This window comes from Tauraco erythrolophus, chromosome 24 (genome assembly GCF_009769465.1).
Source record: "Tauraco erythrolophus isolate bTauEry1 chromosome 24, bTauEry1.pri, whole genome shotgun sequence".
Classification (NCBI taxonomy): domain Eukaryota; kingdom Metazoa; phylum Chordata; class Aves; order Musophagiformes; family Musophagidae; genus Tauraco; species Tauraco erythrolophus.
In genome coordinates, this window is record NC_141488.1 from 3,603,239 (window position 1) to 3,630,316 (window position 27,078).

A 27,078-nucleotide genomic window follows, 5' to 3' on the forward strand; every position below is an offset into this window, starting at 1 on the left:
CGGCTGTCACTGTGCTCTGAGGTCTTTCAAGCACCAGCTGGGGAATGTACTGGGCAAGTTCTCGGCTGGAACGTGACCTTTCTGTCAACAGCTGGGTGATTCCTGCTTGCACTGAGATTTTAGGGAAGTTGCTTTATGTCATAGGTGCAATAAATGTAATTGTGCTTTTTTGGATGGATTTGAACAATCAGAGCAGAGTTTTGGGCTAAACTGCCTTTTTGAGGGTATTTATTCCGATGTGTTTGTCAGTCGTCTGGGTTTTATAAGGGGAGCACATCCAAAGCAGGTAGAATTAATGTTGCTTTCCTTCGTTAACAACAAAATGCATGGTTGGGGGTTTTTTGGGGCCCATTGGTGGCATTTTGAGGAAGAGTTGTGTTGAGTGTTTCTTACTTTTATTGTTACTTATTTTTAATGCTTTTTAATGTACATACTGCTATTTCTTTTTGTCTCATACCTAGTTGCTCCTCAGGGAATCCTGTGTTTCTTCCCGTCCCCATTCCTAGCTCTTTTACTACTGCTTACTCGCTTGCCTTCTTCTGTTACCCGCAGTTCCGTGTAAATGAGTTTGGACTGCTAGAAATCATTACTGAAGTAGAAGCAGAAGCCATAAAAACTCTTTCAGCCTCAGCAGTAAATGCCAGCCCAACCAGCTTTGCTCCAGCTGCTATCAACGCTTCTGCTGCCTCTAGCGCTGCTTTGGAAGGTGAGCTTTTTGCTGTGGAAGGGAATATACAGTTTCTGGAAAAGCTTCTAGAAACAGGTCTAACTGAACTGCATGTTTCGGTAGCGTGGTGCTCCCCGGCACAGCGTGTGGAGCGAGTCACTGTCTTATTTTGAATATTTTTGGAGTATTTAGAGTGAATGTAATTACTGCGTAGTCGTAATGGCACCTGGCACACGCGTCGTTCTCGCATTTGTGGAAGGTAAGTGTGGTTATAGAAACGATCTGGGCCAGATTTGTCGACGCAGTCAAACATCCCTCTCACGCCGAGTTTTAACTTACACCCTGGGATCTCTTTAACTGGTGATTCTGGGAAGTTTGGACACAAACATTAGTTTGTGTCACAGAGGCACCACAGGACAGCAGGTAGAGCTTGTTCAGTGTCTTGTTGTCTGCGACATCACCAGCGCCTTCTGGGGCAGTAGTTCACAGGATGTTACCTCTTTGTGTAAGGCCTGTGTTAGCGGGGCTGGATCCCTGGTCCGGGCAGGGCTACCTCACTAAGTCACGCATCCCTGCGGGGGGAATTTCTTCTTTGAGGAGAGGAAGATCTCTTCTCTTGTTGCCTGGATGAACGTCTGCCAGTTGGCTTTCCCCAGGATTTTAATGGAACTATTTCTGTTTTTGGGGAAGAAGGCTTTGTACCTGTCCTCCCTGCTGGCTTTTATCGTCTCAAATTTCGTTGTAAGCTCTGCCGGTTCACTTACACTTACAGGCATTCGCTTACGCTCCCGCTGATTGTAGGTCATCCTCCTCATCTGCGCGAGCTGAGGAGATGTCAATCCATCAGATGAAGAGCCGGTGCTTCTGTGGGCATCTCAGTACTAAGGATTCTTCACACCCTTTTAGTCCAAGCGTATTCCATAGATCAGTGTGACTTCTAATTGAGCAGAGCTCTTCAAGCGCTCCTGGTTCTTGCAAGTTTTCCCTGTTTTGTCTTTTCCCTGCCTGGAATCATTGGTCCCTGATGGCAGAGGGAGAGGCTTTAAGTTGTGATACAAACAGGCATGCATGTACGCTGTGTGCAGGCAGTCTGTCTGCCCAATTCCAGCCAGGACCATCTGACATTCATATTGGGCTACAGGGAGCAATCAAATAGAAATGAAAAATGTCAGTCGTCTTAGCAGAATGAGTACAAGTACTGGTAAGAAGACGATGAAAATGACTTTAAACAAAAAGCAAAGTGACTCATATCTCAGTGTTCTGTGATGTGTTGTGTTTTTTCTTTTTTTTTTTTCTTTTAAAGTGTTTAATGGTGCGTTCAAAAATGGATTGATCGAACCAGTGCACACAAACGGTGCCAATAAATGTAGAATAGAAACGACGTATCTGCAGGAGCCCCCGTGCACAATTTGCACGTCAAGTTACTCGAGCAAAGTATGCATGGGGATGGTGCAGACGCCTGGTCATGAGTATCACTGCAATTGTGTTTTGTTAAAATATTAAACATAAATTAATTTGCACTAGGAAGAACTCGAATCATAGGAGAAAGTAAATATAAATGATATATTGGAGTTATTCCTTACATTTTCATGCTTTCATTCAGATGAAAGATTAATATATATCCCTTGCTAGATATAGAAATAATTGTTTCTATTCTCCCATTAATAATGTGCTATTTTTAGAGGCTGCCTATGAAGGATTTTCGTTTGTACAAAGTATTTATAAAGGCTGAAGTTTTTAAACTTAACCGACTGTATTAAAAGTATCCAAACAAGATGGACTTGTTTGACATTTGTCTTTCAAGTTAGAGGGTTACTAGGAATAAAGAAATATAAAAAGATTTATAACTGTGTCCTGGTTACAGCCTTGAGATTATATCCTCCTTTATCACTTTTAAAGGGGGCAGGGTTTCTTCAAAATTAAAATATTACAGATAAAAGAGGTTTTTCTTTAATGAGGTGGTACACTCATTTCTGTGTGCCAGCACACAGATAATAATGACTTCCCTCACAATAGGGTAGTGAGGGTCACTTAATGAAAGTTTGTAAAGGACTTTGACAGAACTAATTGCATGAAACGTGTCTGAACATTTTAATTTAATAGTTGTCTTTTTCCTTGCTTCTGCAGTGCACAGAGAAGACGTGCCCTGCCCCGATTTCCAAACCTGTCAGCAGATGGATTGCTTTGAGAATGGAAAGTTTTGTACTCAGACGGGCTCCCAGCAGCACAGGGACAGGTAAAGAAACCCCAGATTCTTCCTGTTCTGTGTTTAAAAATATTTAAAGAGAACGTTGTGTTAGAGAGAAGTGTTGCTGTGAGTAGAAAGAAATCCTCAGAGTCATTCTTACTGTCTTACCGTGGTGTGGCTGAGGCAAAGCTGCCTGTGCAGCTCTGCCCGTGACCTTCCCGTTACCCTGGAGGCTCCCAAGCCCGACAGAGGAAAGCTCCTCTCTGGAGCTCCGTCCTGCAGAAATGCTGGTTGTGTGCTTGAGGCCCCATTCCCCGTCCTACAGATAAGGGTGACGTCTTACCTTCCTGTAGAGTTGTAAAAAGGCAAAACTGAAAATCCTCTTGAGCTGCTCTGGTGGTGAGAGCTGTGCTGGTACTTCTCAAAGTGCTTTTAAAAGATACATATCTGGCAAGTCCTGCAGACAGGATTCACTTCTTTAAGTTCTCAGCCCAGGCATCCTCATTCTTCTAAAGAGGTGCAGACACATGCTGGGTATACTGCAGGAGTATTGTTGCACTTTTAATTCGATTTTATTTTCAATTTTGGATGTTTAGTGATACCAGAGACACTCCAGATGATTGCAGAAACAGGGGAAATAGTAGAAATCTTAATACCAGCAGTGGCTGTCAGGTGAATGAGGCTAACAGACCTGTCAAACGTCTCAGAAGGAAGAGAAGACTGCTTCTGGAGTCTGAGGATGACGAGGAAAATGCAGATGAGGATGAGGTAAATGAGCCTGCATGTATTTTCTTTAAAGAGAGCTGTGAAAAGCAGGGACAATTCTGTGTCTCAGATTTCACTGTGCAATGCAAATTGAGCTGAGGGAGGTTGTTCCGGACCCCTGAGAATGGTCTGGATCTGATCCTGATTTACATCAGTCATGAGAATATCTGTTCTGAAGTCTGAGGAGTCATCAGGGTGAACAGCTCCTCTGAAGTCCAAGTCAAGATTTCAGAGTGTAACTTTGTAGGTGTAGTTATAGCCCTGTGCACCAAGTGTATTTCACAGTAATAAGAACACAGGGATCCAAAAATACTTTCTCTAACTACAGTCAGGTACTGCCATGCGATGTTGAAGATTAGTGTCAAACTGCAGAGTTTGATTGCTTTTTATGAGGTCCTTGCATGAACACTCAGTACACCACTAGGAACCTGTGTTAGTGGCAGATGAATAGAAGTACCTCAGTCCTGACCTGATCTTTTCTTACCTTCCATGAAGCATCTCACTCCCTTTCGGGGCCTTCCTTTGTGCGAACCTGCACTCTGCTGCCGTCTGCGTAGCGTCTCAGGCCTGAACCATTTTATTTATATTCATTTATTGCACAGACTTTTGTCGTGCCGGGATGCTGGGGTAGGTGTTCGTTGGTAATGCAAGCTGGAACTTCTGATGTCATGAACCGTTTAACTCATCTCGTTGCTCAACTTTACCCTGTGATGCGTATAAGGTGTTTTAAAGCCCGTATGTTTTCAGAAGTACTTGCATTCTGCCTCTTCCCCCTTCTCCTCCTCCCCATTTGAAAGTGTCCCCCTGTCTCTTCTGGGGCATGTTTGGCAGGCAGCTTTGCATTTCAGATTTTGCCCTCTTCGGTTTGCTTCGGGAAAATGACAACCCTGGGTGAATTAAACATGAGGTTGGAAACCGCATAGAAGAAATGTGAATGGCAATTGGAGTGCGACACAGGGAGACCACGTTTTCTGGGGTGTTCATCTATGGCAGTAGTCACTTGAAGCTTCTGCTTCCTTCAGGGCTTCATAAATAACATTTTTTCTGTATCCATTCCCTGGCATAGAACCAGGGAAAAAAGAACCTCTGAAAGGAAAAGGGAAATGGGGCGTTACAGTACGGTTGCTGACGTGAGCAGTAAATCCTGCATTGCAGAAAGCAAATCCTGTGTATTGTAATGGAGATTTTGGGCCGTGCTGCTCTTCAGTAGCCGTATTTAAATGAACTTTAGTAGCATACATTAAATAATTTGTAAAGCACTTGGGGGTACTGCAGGATGAAAGTTACGTACGTAACATACCCTACTAATGTTCTTGCAGGCTTATTGGAAAGAAGATAATGCTAGCTAATAGTCCTGTTAGTTACATGTTACATCCTTATTGTACCTGCATTGTGAGATGATCAAGGAGGGAGGAAAAAACAACATTGCTAAACTTTTTTTTAACATATCTGTGTCTAGGAGAAGAATAAATCAAATAATATGAAAAGCCGCAGAAACACTAAACCAATAAAACAAGGTGAGCTAAGCTCATAGTCTCTTTTCTTTAATGTTTATAGATTTTTTTTACTAGCTATTACAAAATGAATAATAGTAAACAGAAGAGGAAAGGACAGTAGAGCTCATTTCACATTCAGAACAGCTTAGTAGGTACATAACCCTCTTACCACAGTCAGTCTTCTGAACTGTATTACAAGAATATACTGGATTTGCCAGGGTGATGGGCACAGCGTAGAGGATCTCGAGGGAGACAGCCTGGTCCAAAGCTCACTGAAGACAATAAGAATCTTTTTTCCATTGACTTTGGAGAGCTTCATAGCCACAGATACAGACGCTAAATAGAAAATAAGTTGTAAGCAGCATGTGATTGATTATAGACTATGGGTTAAATTTATTGTATACCTCAAAGGAGTTAGCATATGGAAACTGGGGGGAGATATTTAGTATGCATTTAAAGCATATTTTTCTGTGTGTATGACCATGGTCCTACTAGAATGAATCCAAGCACCTGCCCAAGTTGTTGTTTTCATCATCTGTGTACTGGTAGCTGCCTCTCTAGTAGATGCATTGTGGTATTAGCAGGTTATAAGTATATGGGTATTTATATATTAAAAAAATCTTGTGAACTGAAGAAAAATTCACTTGGTTTTTCATTTGTTTTGTTTTAGGTTTATTTCAGCTGCAATTGTATGCCTCTCTGTGCCGTCTTTTAGTTTATATCTAACCCCTTATTCCTCTGTGAAATATCAGGAGAAGGAATTGTTTTTCACAATTTTAAGTTATTATATCTTGTCCAAACTTTACAGTGGCAACTTTCCATGGGCGTCTTGCCAGCAATCCGGTTGCCACAAGTCATTTGACCTGTGGTATAATAGATGATTTTTTTTTAATGAGAAATGAGCAAGATTTTCCTACTGCTGGAATTCATACCTTTCCTCAAAAGTTGGGTAACACTGCCTCCTTTGGGGTACAACAGCAAAACAGTGTTGGCGTGTACGCGGGAGGAGAAAGAGAAGAGAGGGCTGAGCAGGAGGCATCTGAGACAAACATTCATTTTTCTCTTTGTTTTTGATTGCTTAGTTGTTCCTGGAAAGAAGAAGGTATGGAACTGGGTTTCCTACTTAGAAGAGGAACGGATGCCAGCTGCTCCCCTAAAACTGTTCAGAGAGGTTGGCAGCTTTTTCAACTCTCTTGCTATGCTTTTTTTCTCAGGCAACATCACAGAATTACTAACTCAGTGGAGGTAGGACTGGAGACTACCCTCAAGCCAGCAGTTGCATTTATGAGTTGTTTCGGAGCAAGCAGGCAGTAAAACCCCCACGTTTGTTTCCAGCCCTGAGGCGCTGTGGAAACAAGCATCTGCCCTGTGAGTCTCATCCCAAACGAGGGTGTAAAAAATGCTGGTTGAATCTCACACAGAAATAAACAACGACTGTTCTGATCTGCTTTGCGTAGTTCTGGGTAAATGGACTGGTAGGCGATCTCCAGGTAGCGTTGGAGAGGGACAGCTTCATGTCTCTCATATGTCTGTGGTTGTACAGCACCCCTTCTATCTGTACAGCACCCCTTCCATCTGTACAGCACCCCTTCCATCCTTCCTCTGTAGAAAACTGCACGTCAGCTCTGTGGATGTTGTGCGTTGTCTCGGTGTGAAGTGACTGTTACGAGGGAGGGTGGAAGTGGTGTTGGTTCTTAGTCTGATGTGTTGGAGGTGGAAGTGGATGGGTTTAGCCTTGGTGAAGCTGCTCCTGCACTCTAGTGCACCAGCCTGCGTTAAAAGTTCCGCTCCACTGAGCTCTTCAAAGCCAGGGGCTGCTGGCACCTTACAGAGGGAAATGAGGAGGAAAGTCAGGTACCTGCCATGGATGCAATAAGCCATTTGCAATTCTAGTTCAGATTTCTTTTAAACTTTTACTATAGTTCAGATGTTTAATTTGGATTAAGACTGCAAATAAACAAAAACCACAAATGTTTTCTGGAATGACTGTGTAAGTGGGCTCCAGATCAAGCATGCCTTGTCCCTTTTACCATTTGAAGATGAGAAGTTACCTTTTGGGAAAGTCTGGACTGCTGACCTCATGCTGACAGGCAAAGTGATTCTGTCTTTCCTGGCTCTCTGTTTCTGATAACCCTCTTACATGGGGCTGTGAAGGGGATTTGTGTTTGAATAGAGCTCATTTCTGCATCTGCTGAAAGATTTGTTCCTAGCTAATTGCAACAGGCTCGTGGCTCAGTGTTTTTGAGAGATTAATTAGAATAACAAGTAAATCTCAAATATGGTGATCATGCCGTTATTGATCTCTGTACCTGCACCTGTCTGTTAAAGCACCAATCATTTAGTCATAGAATTTTCTCCTCTTGAGTGGAAAATTTGAAGCCTCAAGTATATCTGATGACTGCTCTGCAATAGATTTTGTCTTTAGGAATTAAAAACAAATGTTTCCTTTTTCCCCTCTCTCACAGTATCAGTCATTCCCACAAGGCCGAAATGGATTTAAAGTTGGAATGAAATTGGAAGGACTGGATCCTGAACACCCCTCTCAATTTTGTGTTCTCACAGTGGCTGAGGTAGTTGCTATTCCTCTCTTTGATTGCAAAAATCCCGTGTACATTTAGGATTTTTTTCAATAAAAAGTAGAAACATAAGATTAATAGTACTTTAATTAATTAATGGTTAGGAGGCATTCAAGGTGACACTGAAGGAATAGTGCTGCATGGTTGAGCATCTATACCTGAAGTCCTGCTGTCAGATTTTTGCAGTTGTAACTCGCAGTAGTAAACCTATTAATTGCATGCGATGAACAGCCATGAAAAAGAACCATGCAATTAAGTCCTAAGACTTGGTAAAGATAAGCAAGTCAAAATGCTTTTATGCTTCTTCAGATGTGTGAAATCTGTGTTGATCTGGTATGGACACAAGTGTTCTCAGGCTTCATTTGTTCTCCACTTACTGCTGCACAGTAACGTGCACGGGTGTGGAAGAAGAGGCCAGTGGAGTCACACTGACCAGTTTTATTTTCAGCTGTTTGAAGTGAGGAAAGAGAAGCTTGGAAACTGGGAGACATAAATGGAGAAAAATAAAACTGGACTTCTGAGAAATAAATGAGATCTTAAATTTACTTTCACCTATAAATCCAAATATGGAAGGAGTGTTTGATTAGTGTTTAACTTCTTTATGACCCTTTATGATAATCAGAGCTCCCCTCATCATAGGTACAAGGGTACAGAATGCGATTACACTTTGATGGTTATCCAGAGTGCTATGACTTCTGGGTTAATGCTGATTCCTCAGACATCCATCCTGTTGGCTGGTGTGAAAAAACAAGTCATAAGCTGCTCCCTCCTAAAGGTATGAAAAAAAAATAGAATGGTGCACAAGAAACCATAAATTCTACTAAGAACTAGTTGTCTTGGCTCTGCATGTTTCATTTTTAGTATGATTTCATTGTGGAACTCCATCTGAGTGGCTTAAAGGGAAGAGGTGTAACTAAGATAGTGAATCACAGAAGAACAAAACAGCTTCCTTTTCATATTCCCAAAGATTGACGTTGTTAGTCAAATTAGAAACTCTGTGTTGGATGAGCGTGTGAAGCCAGGAGTCTCTTTGGGGTTTAGAACTTGCTTCTTTCCTGCATTCAATTTCCTGGAAACATTTGGAGGTTTTGATTAATGATTGAGCATTATACTGAAAAAGAGAGAGATGTTTTAGCTGAAATGCATAACCCCTGAAGATTGTAGAAGGGCAGTTATCATGCAAAGTTCATATTCTTCCCAGGTAATTTCCATTTCTGAAAAACCAATCTGAACGCAGCCGTGTAAAACAATCTTTTTATCTCTCTTTCTAGGTTTCAAGGAGGGAGAATTTAATTGGACTTCCTATTTGAAGAATTGCAAAGTTCAAGCAGCTCCAAAAAGCCTTTTTAAGACCCTCAGCACTGTAAGTGGTGATACCGAATGCAAGATGTTTCAGATAGGTCTGATGCTAAGTGAGTTTTGACCAGAATATTTACGTGTTTTTAATATGCTCATGTCAGAGGTACAGCCATGGTACAATCAAATGCAAGCTCTTTCCTGCTGTGATTTATTTTTAATATGGGAAACTAGTACGATTATTCTTCCTTCCCCCAGTCACTGACTTTCCAGAGAGAGAATTTGTATTTCCCTTCCTCCTTAATACTGAAGGAAAAGATTTACTCTACCATTTATTAAATATATTACAACGGTCTGTTTTGCTGTGTCCCTACAGTCAAGATATTTGTGTCACTTTCCTATAATTTAATCATTTCCAAAATAATTTCTGGTTTCCAGCAGCATACTCATGGCCGCCATGGGATTCATTATGAGGCTACGGATGTTGAGCATTTTTCATCCTTCACCCACTGTTGCTTTCTTTTTGGTTGTTAGCCTCAGTTCCTGTATAACACTCACTCCCATTTTGTGTCGCTCGGATGACACAAAGTCCGCGGTCTGGCGGATTTGGTGCTGCAGGTGGGCAGAGCACTGACATCAGTAGGATCAGGGCATAACTGTGCAGCTCTGTTCTATTTCTGAGTCACCTGTTTTGCTTAAAGAGTGACTTTTCCACTAAAAAGACAGGACGCACAGTGCTCACACTTATCCCCAGCCACTACTCATCACTGCAAGGCATGTGCATCGTAGCCTTTGAATCTGCAGTGGTGGTGTGCAGCTGGAGATTCTGTTATTCGAACTACATCAGCTCTTGTTTAGAAATAGTAACAATCGTTCCCAGAACACGTGGAAACTTTGTCTGTAGACCTCTTGCTAGTAACTGTATTTTGGTGGGTGGGTTTCAGGGTTACAACCTGCAACAAATGAGTTTATAAGCGTAATTTAAGTGGCCTGACCATTTAAACATGGCTGATTTCCTTTCTTGATGTCCTGTTCCTCAGCCTGTCACACCCTCTGGTTTTCGTCCGGGAATGAAACTAGAGGCAGTGGACAAGAAGAATCCGTCGCTGATGTGTGTCGCAACCATCACGGACATGGTGGATAACCGCCTGCTAATTCATTTCGATAACTGGGATGAGAGTTATGACTACTGGTAAAGAGATTCTGTTTCTAATATATACCTGCAAGTAGGCTGTGGTTTATTTAGCTGTTCCGCTAAGGGTAATAGGTAATATATTAAATACAGTTGGTAAAGTTGGGATCTTAAATCAGTTTTCAAGCATCTGAATAATTACTTAGGGTTTTTACAAAGTGCCAGTTGCCCAGTAGCTTCCCTTGCTGCTTGAGCACTCGCAGTTGGCTCAGTGCAAAACCAGTGGGGTCAGCCTGAACTGCCTGTGAAGCCTTCAAGGTAATGCAGCTGGCTGACTTGGGTCAGGATGGGGAATGTTCCATGTTATCCATTTCTCTGGCAGAGCTGGAGGAAGAGTAAGCTCCACAAGTGACAGCACCTGGAATTAGTAACATCCTCTCCTCCAGGACTAGTAGTGGGTGTTGGCGTGTCTCCCTCTGCAAACTTCCATTTGGAAGCAGGCAGGACTGACGTCAGTAAAAATCTTTTCCATTTGCTTCAGTGGAGTTTGGCGAAGGCCCTTTGAAAATAAAAATGATTGCCAGCATTTGGGCTTTTAAGTCCTGACCTGTGCTACAGTTGTTCTGCATCTGAGAATCTTGATCCCCTGCCCTCATGCCAGGGCCTGGTGGAATATCAGTCAAGGAAACATTTTCCCTTTCTGGTCTGTGTTTTCCAGCCTACATGAATGGAGCAACTTTCTTTGAATTTGCCTGTGAAAGCGACACAAGGCACATGCTTACCAAAATAGCACTGATTCAATCAGTGTTCTGTGTTATCTCCCCTATCTCCTTTTGTTTGTTTGTTTGTTTTTTCAGAATAGGCACCTGTTTGGTGGCAAGTTGGTCTTTTCCTTCTTTGCCATAAATACGTCATGCAGAGCTTTCTAACACTGGCATTTGCAGGACTTCACATCTTGTTCCTTTACCATTTTAGCTTGTGAAGCTTTATTTCTATGCCATGTTTTGGTTGGAATTTAAAAATTTTAACAGGAAACACAAGCAAACAAAACTTCAAAGTAGAGCTTGGCTGAAAGCACACGGATTTTTTCCTAGATCGGAAAGACTGTTTTGGTCCCGTCCTCGAAGCAGACGTGACAAAAGGGGCTGTCTCAGGTTGGCCCGTTGCCTCCTTCAGGGACTCAGAAGATCTAAACATGCAATAAAATGGGGACCCAGGCAAACTACCACTAGATTTCAGCTAGAATTAATGAATAACTGCAGTTTTTGGCAAAGCCCTTAAAAGTAATTTCCCCTTCTTCCACAGTAATGGTGTTTCAGTTAAGTACAAGGATTTGTTTTTTGTTTCTTTGCTTCCTTTGCATTTTAGCTTGGATGAGCTATGTCCAGGCTGAACTGTGGTTGGTATGGTCCATGTGTGGGGGGCTTTTTTGATGTTGTTTTTTTGTAAAGCACCAGACATTCTTCTTTGTTTTTCCTTATCTTTTGGGGCAGCTTGAACGCCTTGAAAACTTGGCATTATAAATTCTAACGAGGTAATGCTTGTCTTTTACACCACGATCACACCCACTGAAAGCATCTGCTCACCCAGCAACGGCATATCAGACAGCATTTGAAATTCTGCTTTTCTTTTTGCTTTAAAATTGACTGGTGCCAACTTTCCCTCTTTGATTCAGGTGTGAAGCTAGCAGCCCATATATTCGTCCTGTTGGCTACTGCCAAGAAACTGGAACCCCACTGACAACACCACCTGGTATGTTGAAAGTGAGAATTATTTCTTGCCTCAGTCAAAAAACCTGCAAGCTTTATCTTTCATGTAATTACATATTTGCAAGTTACAGGTTCCATTCAGTACTCTCTTCTCTACTGACTGCACAATATTTTCGTTGTTTGGTATGAACAATATGTTCCTACTTTTTGCCACTGCATTTTATTTTGTTACCTAGCTCTTTCAAAAAATGGAACGGGGTTTGGTAATTTGTATTTGAATTTGATTTCAGAAGGGAAAGAACTTTGACGTATTTGCAGCATTTCCTTTAAGGTGAGCTGGAAGAAAAAGAGCTCAGTATCATGATTTCATAGATGATAAGATGGAATTTCTGGAAATGAAGAAGTAACTGAAGCCACATCTCTTTCTGCTGCACTAGAATTCAGTAAATGAAGAGAATGTTGGCAAATGAAAAAGGACAGAACATACAGGAAAATCGATGCCATTTCCAGGCCTTTGAAGAGCTCATTCACCTTAAAAATAAAAAATATAAAAAAAAATATATCTGCTCTTTGCTAGATTGACAGCCCTGGAGCAAGAATTTCTGTAATTACTGTGTATCAAGTTTAGTAGAGTGGATGGCACTACAAGGTCTCTCTGTATTGGAGGAATTAGCCTCTGTGCCTTTGCTGCAGATGCAAAAGGGGTTGTAAACACTTACTCTTCAGCAACACCACATCTGTTCTTGCTTCTGGAACGTGCAACAAGGCTGTGGTGTGCAGTTCCTCTACTCATATCACAATTGCCTGTGCCCCCAGCACAATCTGCAGTTAATTCTCATTTCTCTGCTGAGAGATTTACGTGCAGCAATTTGCAGACTGTCCTAGGTGTTTAATCATTGTACCCTCCTGCCAAAAGGAAACAATACTGAGGCTAAAAAATACTGAAATAGGGAGGGGAAAAAAAGTAGAGCAGCTTCTTAAATGGAGCTGCCAGAGAGAGACATCCTGTTGTTGTTAGAGTAGCACACCCATGTAGATGGCTGAGATTACGGTAACAACCATGGAACCTTTTATCTCCAGATTGCTGGTTTTACTCAGCTATGGCTGAGTAGACAGCAGGAGATGAGAAGTTTCTACAATCTTGCAGGCATTCACACATAGAATAGTTAATAAAATAGGAAATTAATTTAGTGATGCCATTGCACATCACAGAATCCTCTGCCTAGCTCTTAATTGGCAGCTTTCTCTAGAGAACAAGCATTGATTAAACTGTACAGAAGTGAACTCCTCAGGTTTTTCAGGTCAGGGTTAAAGCCCTGTGTGGAAGCTGGGGAAACTTGCCATGCTGCTGTGCGTGCTGTAAGTGGTGTGTACAAATAGACCACTTTCCAGTGCCATCCATTGCAAGCGTTAAATAAACATAATTACTGTGTGTTACATAGCTTCTTTTCTATTGTTTGTAACAATGAATGTGGGGTTTTCTTACTTAAATGTTAATTCTCTGTTTTTTCAGGATACAAGGATTCCAAAGCCTTCTCATGGGAGAAATACTTGGAAGAAACTAATTCCCAGGCAGCCCCAGCAAGAGCATTCAAACTGGTTAGTGAATATCTTTGATTGCCTTAGGTCAGGAGTGTAGGGGAGATTGCTGTTACCCACCCTTTCTTGCCAGATGCTTTATTTGATGGTGGTTCACCACGTCCATGCCAAGAGGATGGAACTAGGTTTTTTGCTTTCAGCCTGGGTTTAAGGTCATCTCTCACAAAACACATAGCAGACTACGGAATTTTTTTTTAAAAATCGTGCCAGGAAACCTGTCTTGGGAAGGATTTTTGACTAAACATCTTCATTTGCTCCATCAGCAGATTTAAGAGAAGAGCCTTCAGTCCACATAGATAATTGTAGCTGTCAGGGGAATGTGTGAAGGGCAGTACGTTGCCTCAGAGAGGGCACGGAGAGGAGAAAGAGCTGGTCTTCTGCTCGAGGTCTGACTGGATGGACAAGGGGGATCTCCCAGTTGACATCTGAGCAAGACTGATGCTGGTTGAACAGACTTTTCCAGACTCTCCCTTCGTGAGAGTCAGAAGTGGATGTCACTGAGCTGCGACTGGGGACGTTCGGTGGGGAAGGGAGGAAGCGGTCGAGTGTGTGTATGGGTTGGAGGGGGAATGAGAAATGTGCTGTTCCTCCATCAGGTGTCTGCTCTGCATGAAGTTTTAAAAACTTCTCTGAAATATTTTCATCTTGCAGTTGTGCAAATCCTTCTTCCCCTGGTTGGTGAGGCTGGAATTAAGGTAGAGTGCGAAATTCCTATCAAGGACTGACATGTTCTAATATAGATCTTAGTTCTTCTAGAGAGGAGCCAGCTGTGCCCTCCACAGAAATGAGCGTACTAACAGATGATAGAGCATCTCTGCCAAGCTCCTAGATGGAGTAAGATCATCCTGCAGACTAAATCTGAAGATGGTTCCGTCAACCTTGGGAGCATGAGGGTTTTTTTCTTAAATTGGAGTTCCATGCATTCATTTATCTGGAAGCTCATTGTGAGCAGAAACAAAACAAAAGCCTTTGCAATAAATTCATTAAAAAACCTCCATACTTTAAAGTTGATTTTTTTTTTTCTTAGCAGCTTCTTCCACACTGCTGGCTCACTTGCTAAACTTTGCAATATGTTTTAAAATTTTCCTATACCATCATGACACTTGTCTTGATTCCTTTCAATGAAGTTAGCAGGTTAATACCTGCTGCCCTTCCGTATATTTTGTTGGTAAGCTCTTTGGGACTGAGGAGGAAAAGCAATCAGGGAGGCCTCAGATAAGGGAGGTGAATATCCAGCCAGACAAGGTTGATAATTGCTAGATTTCAGCAGGTGTCCATTTGAAGTTGTGGTAGGTTGCAAGGTGGGCGTCAGGGAATAGGAAGAGGCTGGTTTTCCCTCTTTAGAGAACTGTAAGGCCACAGCTGGAGTTATCTGCAGCACAGTTGAACTCCAAAACATCCCTTGGATTAAGTTTTTCCAGACTTGGGCAGACAGCATCTTCGATCACGCGGCGCAGCGTGCGAAGCAGCTCGGAGCCAGTGTGCAGGATAATGAGTGAAGCTTGTCAGTAGGACGCGTTCGTTGCCCCCAGGGCAGGCTCAGCTTTTTCTGAGCCGTGCTCATAAAATCCCAACAGTGCTGAAAAACGGGACCCTTCAGAATACAAGAGTGAAAGAATGTGGCAATTGGTCTTCTGCACACTAGAGGAACAATAGAAGTAGTTTTGTAGAGACAAATATTTTGGAAAGATAATAAAACTCTTCATGATGCAAAGAGAAACAGTGAAGTACGACTTGCTTAAAACTCCCAGTCTGAAGCCCTCAGTAATTTGTCATTACGGCATTCTTTCCTCAGATTTTCAGAATATAAAATGTGTTGAGAAATGTCACCTGAAGATAACAGAGCTTTGCTCAGGACAGGGAGCCTTTTCAATACTAGTTGCTGACTTTTTTTGAATTCTTCCAAAAGTGAAGCATCTTCCCAAGGGGGAGCACAGCTGCCTTGTCTGCCTCTTTCCTGTTTAATGTACACTCTGCAGCCATTGCTTTGCTCCTTCAGGTGTCTGGCTTTGAGAGAATAGCAGAAGGTCCAATTCTGGCTCTCATGAAACTCCGGAATATAAATTAGCATCCAAGACTGTGTTTCGAAAATGAGACAGGGAAAAAAAGGCATTTGATACAGCAACAGTTAATAGAACTCTTTCAAGATCAAACATCGTTATTTTTCTGGCTTGGTTGGTCTGAAGTGCAAATACATGGCAGAGTTATTGATTTTTTTTTTTATTATTATTATTATTCCAGCTAGCAATTACAGGAAATCAGTACATAAAAATAAGGGTTGAGAGCCAGAACAGACATTTCTCACTGAATTAGTTTTTAACAGTTTTCAAGAGCTCTCTTATGCAGCCTGGAAACAGTGATCATCAGCACAAATAGCAGATCTTGTGTCTGGATTTCTGCCTTCTCCTCCACCCAGAAACACAGGAGGAGACAGCTTGGTTGTCAGCATCACTATTTCAGCCCTTTGTCTTGGGCTATCAATTCAAAAACATTCATAAGCTATTGCCAAAAAGGCAGCAACCCTTCAGCAAGACTTAAACAAATAGCTGCGCTCATCTCCTGGGCAGGATTTTCTTCTCCAGCACTCCGGCTCCTTCCTCAAGGAAGACAGACGAGGTTGGCTGGTTCGATAAGACGCTCTTGAAACTAAAAGCAGTTTAGGTTGTCTGGTTTCCGGTGTCGTGCGGCTGAAAGCTTGTGGGCAAGTGTCTGCGTCCAGGTGAACAGACCAAAGAGAAACTTGAGGTTTGGAGTCTCTAATCCCCTTAGCTCAGAAGTGGACCTCCTTCCCCACCCCCAGCTACTGCCAGTAAAAAGATTGTGAGAGGAAGAGTGATTATAATCATCTTTTCATTAACCTGATCTTGTTCAAAGGCGCAATTTATCATCTCTTGCTAAAATCCCGACCTTTGTGTGCAGAAGTGAAGAAGGATGTGTTTTGAATGAGCATCCAGTGCTCCGTAACCCCCAGCTGAGGAGGTCACAGGAGGAGTTTGCAGTCAGTCATTTAAAGATAAATGGAAAAATTGCTAAACGCTGTCTGTCACTTAGAGATTTACATCTGTGGGTGCTGCAAAGGGCACACAGCAGGTCAAAGGACATTCTGGAGTTTTTACAAAGAAGTTTGACCACTGAGGTTTGAGAGAAAGGGTAAATCAGCAGCTGCGGCTGGGAGACTCCAGCAGCTGGAGCTGCTTTGGAGCTCCAGCACCACAGTTCTCAGCAGTTGTTGTTAACAAGCAGACGTGGTTGTCATCATCAGAAGTAGATGGCAACGTGCGTCATGAAGGTAACTCTGTAACATCCAGATGCTGCATCTGATGCCAAGAAGGATGTCACAGTGTAGTGAAGAGCCACATCACGGGGTGAGGTGGTTCAAGTGTGAGACAGTGGTGAACTGACCACTGTCCTTGTCAGGTGTGAGATCATCTCTCTGCTGTGTTTGGGAGTTTTGCTGTCAGGCTGTGGAGTCTGCATGTTGGTGGAGCTTGTGGTAGTATCTGGCCTTTTTTCTGTTGGGGAAGTACCTCTAGCCCTGGCTGTGGAATGCTCCTCTGCACCGAGAAAGCTCAGGCTTCCTCTTGAGTGGTTTTGGGCTGCTGGCAGACACACAGCTTAATCCTCTAGGAAACTCTGATTTTAACCTCTGAAGCAGTCTGCCGTGTGAGATGAGGGGCCAAAGCTGCAAAGGCATTTGAATGGTAGATGAAAACTTCAGTGACTAGCTCTGAACACCCAGACTTCTTAGCATTCTGTTTACAATCCTCTCTTCCAGCGTCCTGCTCACGGATTCCAAGTTAATATGAAGTTAGAGGCCGTGGACAGAAGAAATCCCATTTTGATAAGAGTGGCAACAATCGTTGACAAAGACGACCATCGCATTAAGGTATGACCGTGCTTCAAAGTGCAGAGCCCTCGTGCTGAGGAACATAGTGATTGACAGCACAGAAGAAATACCAGTTTGGTATGAGGAGCAGCAAACAAACGCCTTGCAGATCATCTAGCCTACAGGCCTTCCCAACTGGAAATTATTTCTGTTGTTTTGTCCTGTTGAAATCTGATGGAATTGCCTGGTATTGTTAGTTGCAGTTTTAACGTAACTATTTTGAAATAACATTTGACAGCATGATTTTCCATCTCTTCTGTTTCTGTGTGATCTGTGCGAGTGAAGGCAGCATTAATGTTCTGCTGGTGGGAAGCTGCCTGACAATGTTTTTTTTTCCTATCATGCTTAAAGGAAACCCCAAAGCAAGTTAAACCCTGGTACATGTGGGAAGCAGTTTCATTCTCCAGCATGAGTTTGTTACATAAATAGATTTTAACTAGTTCTTTTCACATAGATATATCGCCAGAAAAATCTGTTGTTCTTTGGCTTCTGAGAAATGAAGTGTGAGCCAGCTAAAGTGGAGGCTGCACTGATGAAGGTCTCCTTCCCAGAGGATGATTATGTGGGCAAGACTGGAGTTTGCTCCCCAGTAGGCGTTTGGTTCTCAGTCTCGTTGCTGTGATTGCAAGCAGAAGTCCAGTTTTGCAAATATATGGTAGCATGATACTCAGTTCATGCAGTTTTTTGAAACTTTGCCACATAGACAACTCAGTAGCCTTTAAGCTGCAGTGATCCTTCGTCTCTGTTAACTTGACCTGGATCTGAGCTGACTATTACTAGTCCCTTCGTCCAGCAGAAGAGGCTGCCCCATCCCTGGAAGTGTTCAAGGTCAGGTTGGATGAGGCTTTGAGCAGCCTGGTGTAGTGGAGGGTGTCCCTGCCCATGGCAGGGAGGTTGGAACTAGATGATCTTTAGGGTCCCTTCCAACCCAAACCTTTCTGTGATTCTAGCTTGTTCACTGCAAAACTCACCGAACTTGTTGGCTTTTATGGTGTTTTGGGATCCTCAGAAAACAAAACAATTAAATAAGCAATTATGTTTGCATAGATTTAGTCTTTGGCCATGGCCTGTGCTTTCTTACAGACCCTGTGATTTGACTGTGTCACCGGAATCTGGTTATTTTGTAAAACATAGACACAGGGGTCAGGAAAACAAATAGTTATGCTGAGCACAAAGGACGATTGTTCCTGACTGAAAGATTGAATGAATCAGCCCCAAGCTGAGCAAGGTGAAACAAAGAGGGGAGTTAAAGTAAAAGCTGAGTCATGTCCTTAAGTGTATCTCTCACTGAGACTTTGTGCTTCTTTTAGGTACATTTTGATGGTTGGGACCATAATTATGATTTCTGGGTCGACGCAGACAGCCCTGATGTTCATCCAGTAGGCTGGTGTGCAAAAACTGGACATGCTTTGCAAGTCCCTCTAGGTAAAGTAGATGACATCATATTGTTATGTTGAATGATTTTCCCAAGCACAGTCTGCTCTTTAGATGCAGGGAACGTTTTACAAACCTGTTTAACTTTTCTCTCTTACAACCAGGTGCTGTTGATCGAGTGGGAACAGTGGGACAAGCGTGTCCTACTCCAGGCTGCCACGGTATCGGTCACGTCAGAGGACCACGATATGGAACACATTATACGTATGTATATGAGATCTGCTTACAAGGGTTCTGCCTGCGAGAGGCTGACTGCTGTCCGTAATAATAATGCAGCAACAATCACCTGCACTGCACTGAAATTAGCTCGGGGGTTTAGTCTGGAGATAGTTATAACTGCAGTTGCAGCTCCCTCTTGTGTCTAAATGTGCTGTTTCTTTGTAAATTCCGTTTACACCAATATAATCATTGTAACTACAAAGCAATCCCACCCAACAGAGATTAATTCACTCCAATTTCTATATTCCAGCATTACTGAAGGGATTTTTTTTTTTTGTAAAATAATATACCCGAGAACAGCGTGCAAGGAGACGAGTTAAAGAGGGAGAGAGTGTGGGTAGACTATTAAAGTATAAGAGTGAGGAGAGCTAGCTCATGTTTTGTGCTCTGCCTTTTGATTTCTTCTGTGCTCTTGAAAAAGGAAGGTTTTTCTCAGTTAAACTACTTTAAAGAGCAATAAAACGATCATCTCAGATGGGAAGGCTGAAGATCTAGCAGTATATAATGTGGTAAAGGGCTTTGAATTTTTCAGCGTGAAAGTTGCAGGACTCTTTTGTTTCATGAAATACTGTTCAGACAAGCAGGTTACAGAGGAAGAGCTCTTCTTGTTTTCTGAGATGACTCTTTCAAAGCATGACTTCGGTTTCTAATTCTGCCATGTAGTCCTCTGCTTTCCCGCACCTAAAACTGGATAATAACATCTCCCTGAGTGTTTCTGGCCTCACTTTTTCTGGGTTTGTTGATGAGTATGTCTGCCTGAGGCTGGTAAGACTGACTTAAAAATATGCATTGTCATTTCATGCTCTCTTTTTTTTCTTTTTTTTCTTTACACAGATTAGTTGGCTGCCCGTATTCTGATGTGAACCTCAACAGAGAAAACTCGCTACAGGACCGCCTGAGTGGAGAGAGACCTTCCCCTAGCAATAGCATGCAGAAAGCCAAGAGGCTGGAGACTCCTGCCCCATTTCTGTTGGGAGCAGGAGAGTCATCTCAGGAGGACTCTCCACAGTCCAGGTGAGCTGAACCCTTTTCTTGGACAGGTACTGGGGAGCAAAACCCTTTTACAAGGCTGAAAACCAGAGGAATTGGCAGAGAGGCAGTGGAGCATTGAGTTCATCTGTCTGTAGTATTGACCCATGCCCCAGACACTGTTAACACAGAGCAGTGCACTTTTATACCCTCATATGCCTTAATAGGTTTCTTGATTCCTTAATCCTGCTGCTCTGGTCACATTCCAACAAAGGAAATTGCATTCTGTCTCCACATATTTTCCTTGCTGTTTCAATTTAAAATATATTCTTTCCCTTCGTTTCCTGTCCTAAAACTGTCAAGCAAGGTTATTTTGCAGTATTAAACTGGAACTGCAATGCACCCTGGAGTGGCTGCATTGCACTGGTAGGTGTAATGACTATGTGTATCACTTGGCAAACAAGCTGAGGTCCTTCAGATAGTTTATTTTCTTACATGAAAATCTTGTAGTTGAGTAGCATTGAAACAAACTGTGTACTAGTTCTTGAACTGCAGGAGGCAGTTAAAATGTGTCATGGGACAGACCTGGACGTGAAGCTTTTGTTGTTGTCACCTTTAGTCTATACAAATCCAGTCTCGCTAGGGCAAGCTCCAGCAATGCTTTTGGTCTTTGTTGTATATGAAGGCTTATATACATTTTAAAGTTCATTTATTTGCTTAGATTTATAACATTTTCAAGATATATTTGGACAGAAAAAAGAAATACTTCTCTACCCTCTCTGGTGTTCATGGCCAAAGTTTGCCTCCTCCCATCCCGGAAATGTGGAGGTGTCTCCATTTCCTAATTTCGACACCAGAATTGCTTGCATTTCAATGGCACTGTTACCATAAAGCTCACTTGGGAGCTTTGGGATTCTCCCAGAATAAATAGCAGTCTAAAATTGTAACACATTTCTATTCTTCTAAGTATTTCATTTCCTGATAGTGGGAGGTCTGAATTCAGCATGCAAACCTGGTAACACCCTGCTGCTTGTCCTTCCTTGGGCAACTGTGTATCAGTTTATGCATCAAACTCAGTCATGGAGAATCTTCGATGTTGTCCCGAGGTATCAAGATTCAAAAACCTTAAATCTCTTGATTTCACCAAAACACATGCTTCAGTGGGTTTCTTGTAGCTGCTGGGATCAAAGCCTGAGTCCACAGGGGCTGATTTATTTCACATAATCTCTCTCAATCCGCTCTGAAGAGTAAAAAAGCACTTTGTACTGTGCCAGTTATGATGGTGCGGGAGAGGAAAGCTTCTACCACCAGGTGGTAGTTGTTGCTCTCACTTGCAAGGAGCAGCCAGCTTTCCTGTGGGAAAAGGGAACAGAGGATGTCAGCTTAGCTACTGTCATTTATCTGTCTTTCCAGAAAATCTGCACAAGACAGTGAAAAGTCGTGTCAAAGCAGTGTTCACAGTCTGTCAGAACAGTCTGAAAACAATCAAGAGAGAGGCTGGGGAGAAGATGATTCCTGTGCAGACATCAAAGCCAACCCGAAAAAGTAAATAAGTTTTTTGTGATGTATTTTCATGCATTAACACAGATTTTAATCATAACTCAGAACAGTCCAGTTTGATCAGAGAATTGCAGCATAGAGTTTGAGAGTGATGTGGTAAATCTTCTCCCTTCTTCCCGTTATTTTGGGCCCTCTCTTTCCTGCAGTAAACTCAAATCTGAGTTGTAGCCATGCATTTAATAGCACAGTCCTTAGCCTAGAGGGAAAGGTCAGGGATAGAGCATACTATTGCTTATTTTCCTAAATGTCTCATTAATCTCTGTATAGAGAAGAAATTACATCAATTTGTGTATCTTTTGAAATGTTTTGTACTTAATGCTTCCAGGCTTGGGTGCTCGCATGCCTATATAAAGTTCCAGCTGGTGAAACAGGAAAGCAATGAGAAAGGTTGGTTACATTCTATTTCTTTTTCTCTCTGTGTGTGCATGTATGTGCAATATACCGCAGTCACAAGGAGCGTTTGAAACTTCACAGCTTTTTTGTCCTTGAGAAAATCAAGAGCAAGCCCACGCTGGAGGTGATGGTAATGGTAGTCTTTCTTCCTTTAAAATGAGGAGGGAGGGTAAGGTTACTCAGAAGTGAAAGATATTTGATACTTTTCAGAGTTATTAACTGAGAAGACAAGCTTGCACCATCTCTTGTGCCACTGCATACTCTTCTGAACTGGGAAGGGAATTTCGTTGCCCAAGCAGTCGATGACCGTTCTGCTGACAGAGCCAGCAGAGGTGACAAGGGAGACTCGTCTGGCAGATACCTTAAGTTCCATCAGCTTCTTTCTTTAGACCCCACTGATATTCAAAAACATAATTATCATCATTTTGGGTGGTGTCTTTTTTAAGGTTCTTCTAAGCATGACAAACAAAAAAATTAAAGGTAAAAACAATGCTTTTTTTTTTCTGGTATATGACAGGTTAAGTTTTAAGAGCAGCTTTCTGATATCACTTTAGCAAACCATATGCTTAACTTTCAGATTTACTATAAAAAGCCATTTCAGAGAACTGAGCTGACCAGGCTTTTAGGAGGATTTAACATGGTAATAAGTCTCCAATCAAAAATAGCTAAGCAGGCACAAACTGGGACAGGTGCCTAGCTTTTTTTTTTTTTTTTAATACTCGTTTTTACCTAGTGCTGACTTCTGCAGTCAGAGCTGGAGAAGTCTGCCAGCTGTGAACTGCAGTTGCAGCTGGCAGGGAGAGCTGTCTGCTCTCCTTTTCTGTTCACCTTAAACAGAATGATGGAAATCAGTGGGAGGAAATTCTGTGATAATCCACTGACCTGTAATTTCACGATTACCCAGAGCTTTCATCCCATCTACATTTAAACTGTTAGAACCCTGCTTCTTTCTCAAAGGGAAAGTAATTTGTTGAGATCGTTTTGGATGCTTACCCTCGAGGATTTGGGCTTGGTGGAGAAAAGGAGACAGTCTGTGATAGAAGCAGTGCCCACCCAGCAGGGATGTGGCACTGTGTAAAACCCTGGGCACAAATAGGACCTCCAGTGGTAGGGAGGTGGGGACAAGGCCAGCTGCTGTCCCTGCCACCCAGGAGACAGGGGAGGAGTTGGTGCCAGCTCCCCTCCCAGGAGCAGGATCCTGTGCCCTGTTGGCACCAGGGACATCAGCTCCTGAGCTGAGCAGTTCTTACTCAGGCTTTATTTTTTAAAAATCCTCTTTCTTTGGTCTCATATTAGACATAGAGACCTCTCTTTGATGCTGTCACACATGCTTTAGGAGGTGGAAATGAGGTAAGGTGACAGGGGAGTGACCTTTCACTAGCTCAGGCTCTGCCTCCAGTGCTGCTTTCACTTTTACTGGTGAGGAGCAGGCAAATCACGGCAATTTGCTTTTTTTATACTGTTTTCCCTTGTGCTTTACATGCAGTGACTGGCACACCCCGCAGATCCTTGCGCACCATCCTGCTGACAGCCGTTTCTGCTAACACTGAGCAAACCCAGCAGAGGGGAGCGGCAGCCGTACCGGTGCTGAGCGTGCCAAACCTTTCCAAAGGCAGGAACAAAATAGGAATTCTGTCCGGTTGCCACGGGATGGCTCCGGGCAGCCCGTGCACCCTGCACACAGGCTGGCAGGGCGGGGGGCGAGGGGACAGCACACGGTAACTGCTGTAAACCAGAGGAATGTTTCCCATCTTGTTTCCATCCTCTGCTTTGCTTCCTGTTGTATAATCAGGCAAGTCCCTGTAGGACCATGACTCTGCACTACTCGAGTGATCTCATTAGGGAGGGGTGATTTCTTCCCTTTTTTCACCTTGATTTTAAAGCTTCCGTCACTTGACACATGAGGAGGGAGTTGATGTCTGGAGGTAACATGCAGCACTCCTGGCCTGGGAGTCTCCCGGGGAGGCAGCAGGCCCAGGCCGTCGGCTGGCACGCGCAGGGCTCTTCGCAGGCTGGCTACAGCTGTGAGCTGGAACACTGCCATTAGTTTCCAGCCGAAGATGCTGTTACCAGAACTCCTCCACCTTGTCAATAAAATGCTGCAAACATCTTCTCTGTTAGCAGCATGACATCATTTTCCAGGGAAGAAGCTAATGATAAAGCCTCCAGCCTGGCAATCTTATCTTTTTTTTTTTTCTTTCTCCTTCTCAGGAGGGTGGGAAGAACACCCTGAAAGCTCAGCGTGCCATGCAGTAGCCGTGCCTGGCCGTCTGCTCACCTTGCCTTGCTTTTCCCTCCAGAGAGTGACCCTTCCTCCTCCTTTGTTGTAATTGCTCCTACTCGAAACCTCGACCTGACTTGTCTGGTTTCCTTTTCCAGACCCCGATTTGGATCTCCAGCAGGCCCTCCACCAGTCCATCTTCATGCCTTCCCTGGCCTCTAACCCGACCCACCGCCTCCATCTCTGCTGGGAGCAGCACTGCAAGCTCTTGCCGGAGGTCTCGGGCCTCACGGCCAAGCACGTGGCCAAATGGACGGTGGAAGAGGTGAGTTACCTGTTCCCTGTTCCGCTCTCTTGGGAGGGGGAAATGCCAGGGCCCCCCTCTTCTGGAGTGCTAATTGGAAGACATCTTTATTTTCATCCTTTCCTAGGCAGTGCTTTTCTGTTTGCTTTGCGTATGCCATGGCTGACTCAGCTAGAAGTTAGACTCAAGTCCCTTTAATAAGGGAGGGGAAGGATCCCTATTAACCCTCTGGTGTCCACGGCTTATTTCCCAGAATAGGATTTCCTCCCTTTCTTTGTTTATTTACTGCTTGATCTTTTAGTCCTCAGGCCTGAAACATGATTCTGACAGCAGATTCCTTTTCTCTCTGATCTCCCTCCCCCTCTCCTGTGACTTTGCTGCTGATTCACTTTTACATTGCAGATAATTCCAAACTGCACTGTGCATGCCCACTCTTCCTGCGTATCCCTGCCTGGTTCCCCTGGAACAAAACTGCCCACAGCCTGACCTGATTTCTGGCAGAGGTAGCTGTGCAGCTGGGGATATGTCTCTGCAGTCTTAGCTCTTGAGACGTCTCCTGTAATTAGGTGGCGTGTGAAAAAGCTGGTATCTTTTGTGTGCTGAGTAGTTGGGTTTTTGCCTCGATGCCTTGGGCATAAATATTTGTGTCTCTGCTTGGGAAGTGGTGACAGTTTGGATCCTGGTGCTTAATCGCAAGCCATTTAATTCAGGAGAAGTGTGCTGTAACGTTGTGCTTGCAAGGATGTAGGTAATCTGCAAAGCAGGAAAAAGCTGCCGTTCTTCATGATACAAAGAGGATCTTAAGAGACTTTTAGAAAGTGCGTTTTCCCTAAGTGCCTCTTACATCAGATAAAGCCAATCTTGACTTTGCTCTTCGTGCTGCAGGACTGTTAGGAGACTGGTGGGATTACAGTATCACAGGAGATGGGAACCACAGTAATTGTGAAGGGGATAGAGCAATTAGTGTGGCTGGTTTAACACTTGGTCCTTGTTTGGGTTTTTTTTTTTTTGTAATGAAAATGCGTTTGAATTGAATTCATAGCAAGGAGGAAAAAATCTCTCTGAAAGATTTGCTGTTCGTACCCTTCTTTTGAGAAAGCTTCCAATGATTTTTCCAAAAGGTCTTTTAGAAAATCAAGAGGCAGAAGCAGTTAATCCTCTGACATGAAAATCAGAATCTCTTTCTTTTGGATAAAACATGGAGGCTGGTTCATGGAAGAACAGAGTCAGGATACAAGCCAAATAAAATTTATCCTTTGCAGTTGACCTTTAAAGCAACTGCTGGGTAAATTTAACGGGCGTATTAGTTTGATAACGGATGAATGTGAGCAGGGACCACAGGGCAGGAATGCAGGGCGCTCTGGCTATAGTGATTGGAAACCCGGAATACACCGAACTGGGCTTTGAGGTGCAGCCTGAAACAGCTGATGAAGTTTCGACTGCCAGTAGGAGTGCAAATGGCACATTAAGAAGATCGTTTGCAGCACCACAATGGACTGGCTGAAGTCATTACAGGTTTTGTCTTGAATTTCAGTGAAGTGGGTCTGGTTTTGCAAATTTTGTTGATCATAAATTCCCGCAGGAATCCGTTTTGGCCTCCGTACGAGCACGTACAGGATGAGCACGTACGGTGAAATGCAGCCGCAGGTCTGGAAGGCGAAAGCAGCAGGACTTTCTGTGTTTTAGTGAGTCCAAAGTGGATTTGATCTGTCGGCATTTGGGCTCCTAACATCTTCCTACAGGGCAAACATTTGCCTTTGGGTTGTGCTTTGAACTCGGCTGCACAAAGGAGGCTGTTCTGCCGATCTGAAACAAGAGCAATGGGGGTGTAAAATTCTCCTTTGGTTTCTGACGGAAGAACTGTTTTTATTTTATAAAACCCACATTAAGGAAAAAAAAAATGTTGCTTTAATTCTCTGTTGGTTGAGAACAGCTGAAATGGCAGAGCAGCAGCAGTATTTAGGGGCCCTCAAGCTATGAAACTCTTGGTAACACTGAACAGTCAACAAAAGTACTTACTTTAATGCAGCTTTGTCATTTAGTGAAAGGTTCCTGTCATGTTTTTAGAGCACAGCTAGTGAAGGGTATTGAATCACAGAAGAACATTAATACGTGCTCAAGTTGTATTGTTCATTAATTAATCCTGCATCAGATGCTAATACCTTGTGGGGGGACTGTCCTTGTGCTAATTGCTTGTGCATTACTAAATCCCAGTTAAACCCAGCGCCTCTCTGCATCGTCTCACGAGGGCTTGTCAGTTCTGCTATAACTTGATGTTAAAGCAGTGCCGTATGCAGCCACCTTCAACCTTTACCAAAAAGGTGTGTCGATCCCCTGCTGATTTCAATGCATCACATACCTCTGGGATTGCCTCAGCGCCTTCCATATGAGTTGTGTGGAGTTTCTAAGGTTTTCTCAGAATTACATAAAGCTCTTTTTCAACCCCCTGCCCTGTACTGATACGCAGTCGTAGTGTAAGATGCTTCCACCAGATAGCTCCGTGAGCACCGAGGGTGTTAGCAGCAGGAAGGGCAGGCAGGTGTTCGCCTCCTCAAAGGAAAAGCCCTGATCTGCCTCATCCCACTGTGCTCCTAACCTGGCCCACACCTCTCCCACCCTCATCTTGAACGGCCTCACCCTTTCCCTTGGTTCAAGGCTTCACTG

General features: G+C 43.3%; 1 protein-coding gene across 1 annotated transcript in view; it reads left to right on the plus strand.

The window, feature by feature from the left end:
- The window catches only part of LOC104375893 (L3MBTL histone methyl-lysine binding protein 4), a 36,868-nt gene that overhangs the window by 3,581 nt on the left and 6,209 nt on the right, over nucleotides 1–27,078 (plus strand). The window contains exons 2-19 of the mRNA XM_086625927.1: nucleotides 553–706; nucleotides 2,795–2,903; nucleotides 3,461–3,623; nucleotides 5,080–5,137; nucleotides 6,199–6,287; nucleotides 7,582–7,686; nucleotides 8,332–8,467; nucleotides 8,964–9,055; nucleotides 10,029–10,180; nucleotides 11,796–11,872; nucleotides 13,343–13,428; nucleotides 17,204–17,314; nucleotides 18,625–18,739; nucleotides 18,853–18,952; nucleotides 19,802–19,981; nucleotides 21,350–21,481; nucleotides 21,822–21,883; nucleotides 24,269–24,435. Coding sequence (XP_086482053.1) covers nucleotides 553–706; nucleotides 2,795–2,903; nucleotides 3,461–3,623; nucleotides 5,080–5,137; nucleotides 6,199–6,287; nucleotides 7,582–7,686; nucleotides 8,332–8,467; nucleotides 8,964–9,055; nucleotides 10,029–10,180; nucleotides 11,796–11,872; nucleotides 13,343–13,428; nucleotides 17,204–17,314; nucleotides 18,625–18,739; nucleotides 18,853–18,952; nucleotides 19,802–19,981; nucleotides 21,350–21,481; nucleotides 21,822–21,883; nucleotides 24,269–24,435 — 2,088 coding nt within the window. The remainder of the gene's footprint in view (nucleotides 1–552; nucleotides 707–2,794; nucleotides 2,904–3,460; nucleotides 3,624–5,079; nucleotides 5,138–6,198; nucleotides 6,288–7,581; nucleotides 7,687–8,331; nucleotides 8,468–8,963; nucleotides 9,056–10,028; nucleotides 10,181–11,795; nucleotides 11,873–13,342; nucleotides 13,429–17,203; nucleotides 17,315–18,624; nucleotides 18,740–18,852; nucleotides 18,953–19,801; nucleotides 19,982–21,349; nucleotides 21,482–21,821; nucleotides 21,884–24,268; nucleotides 24,436–27,078) is intronic.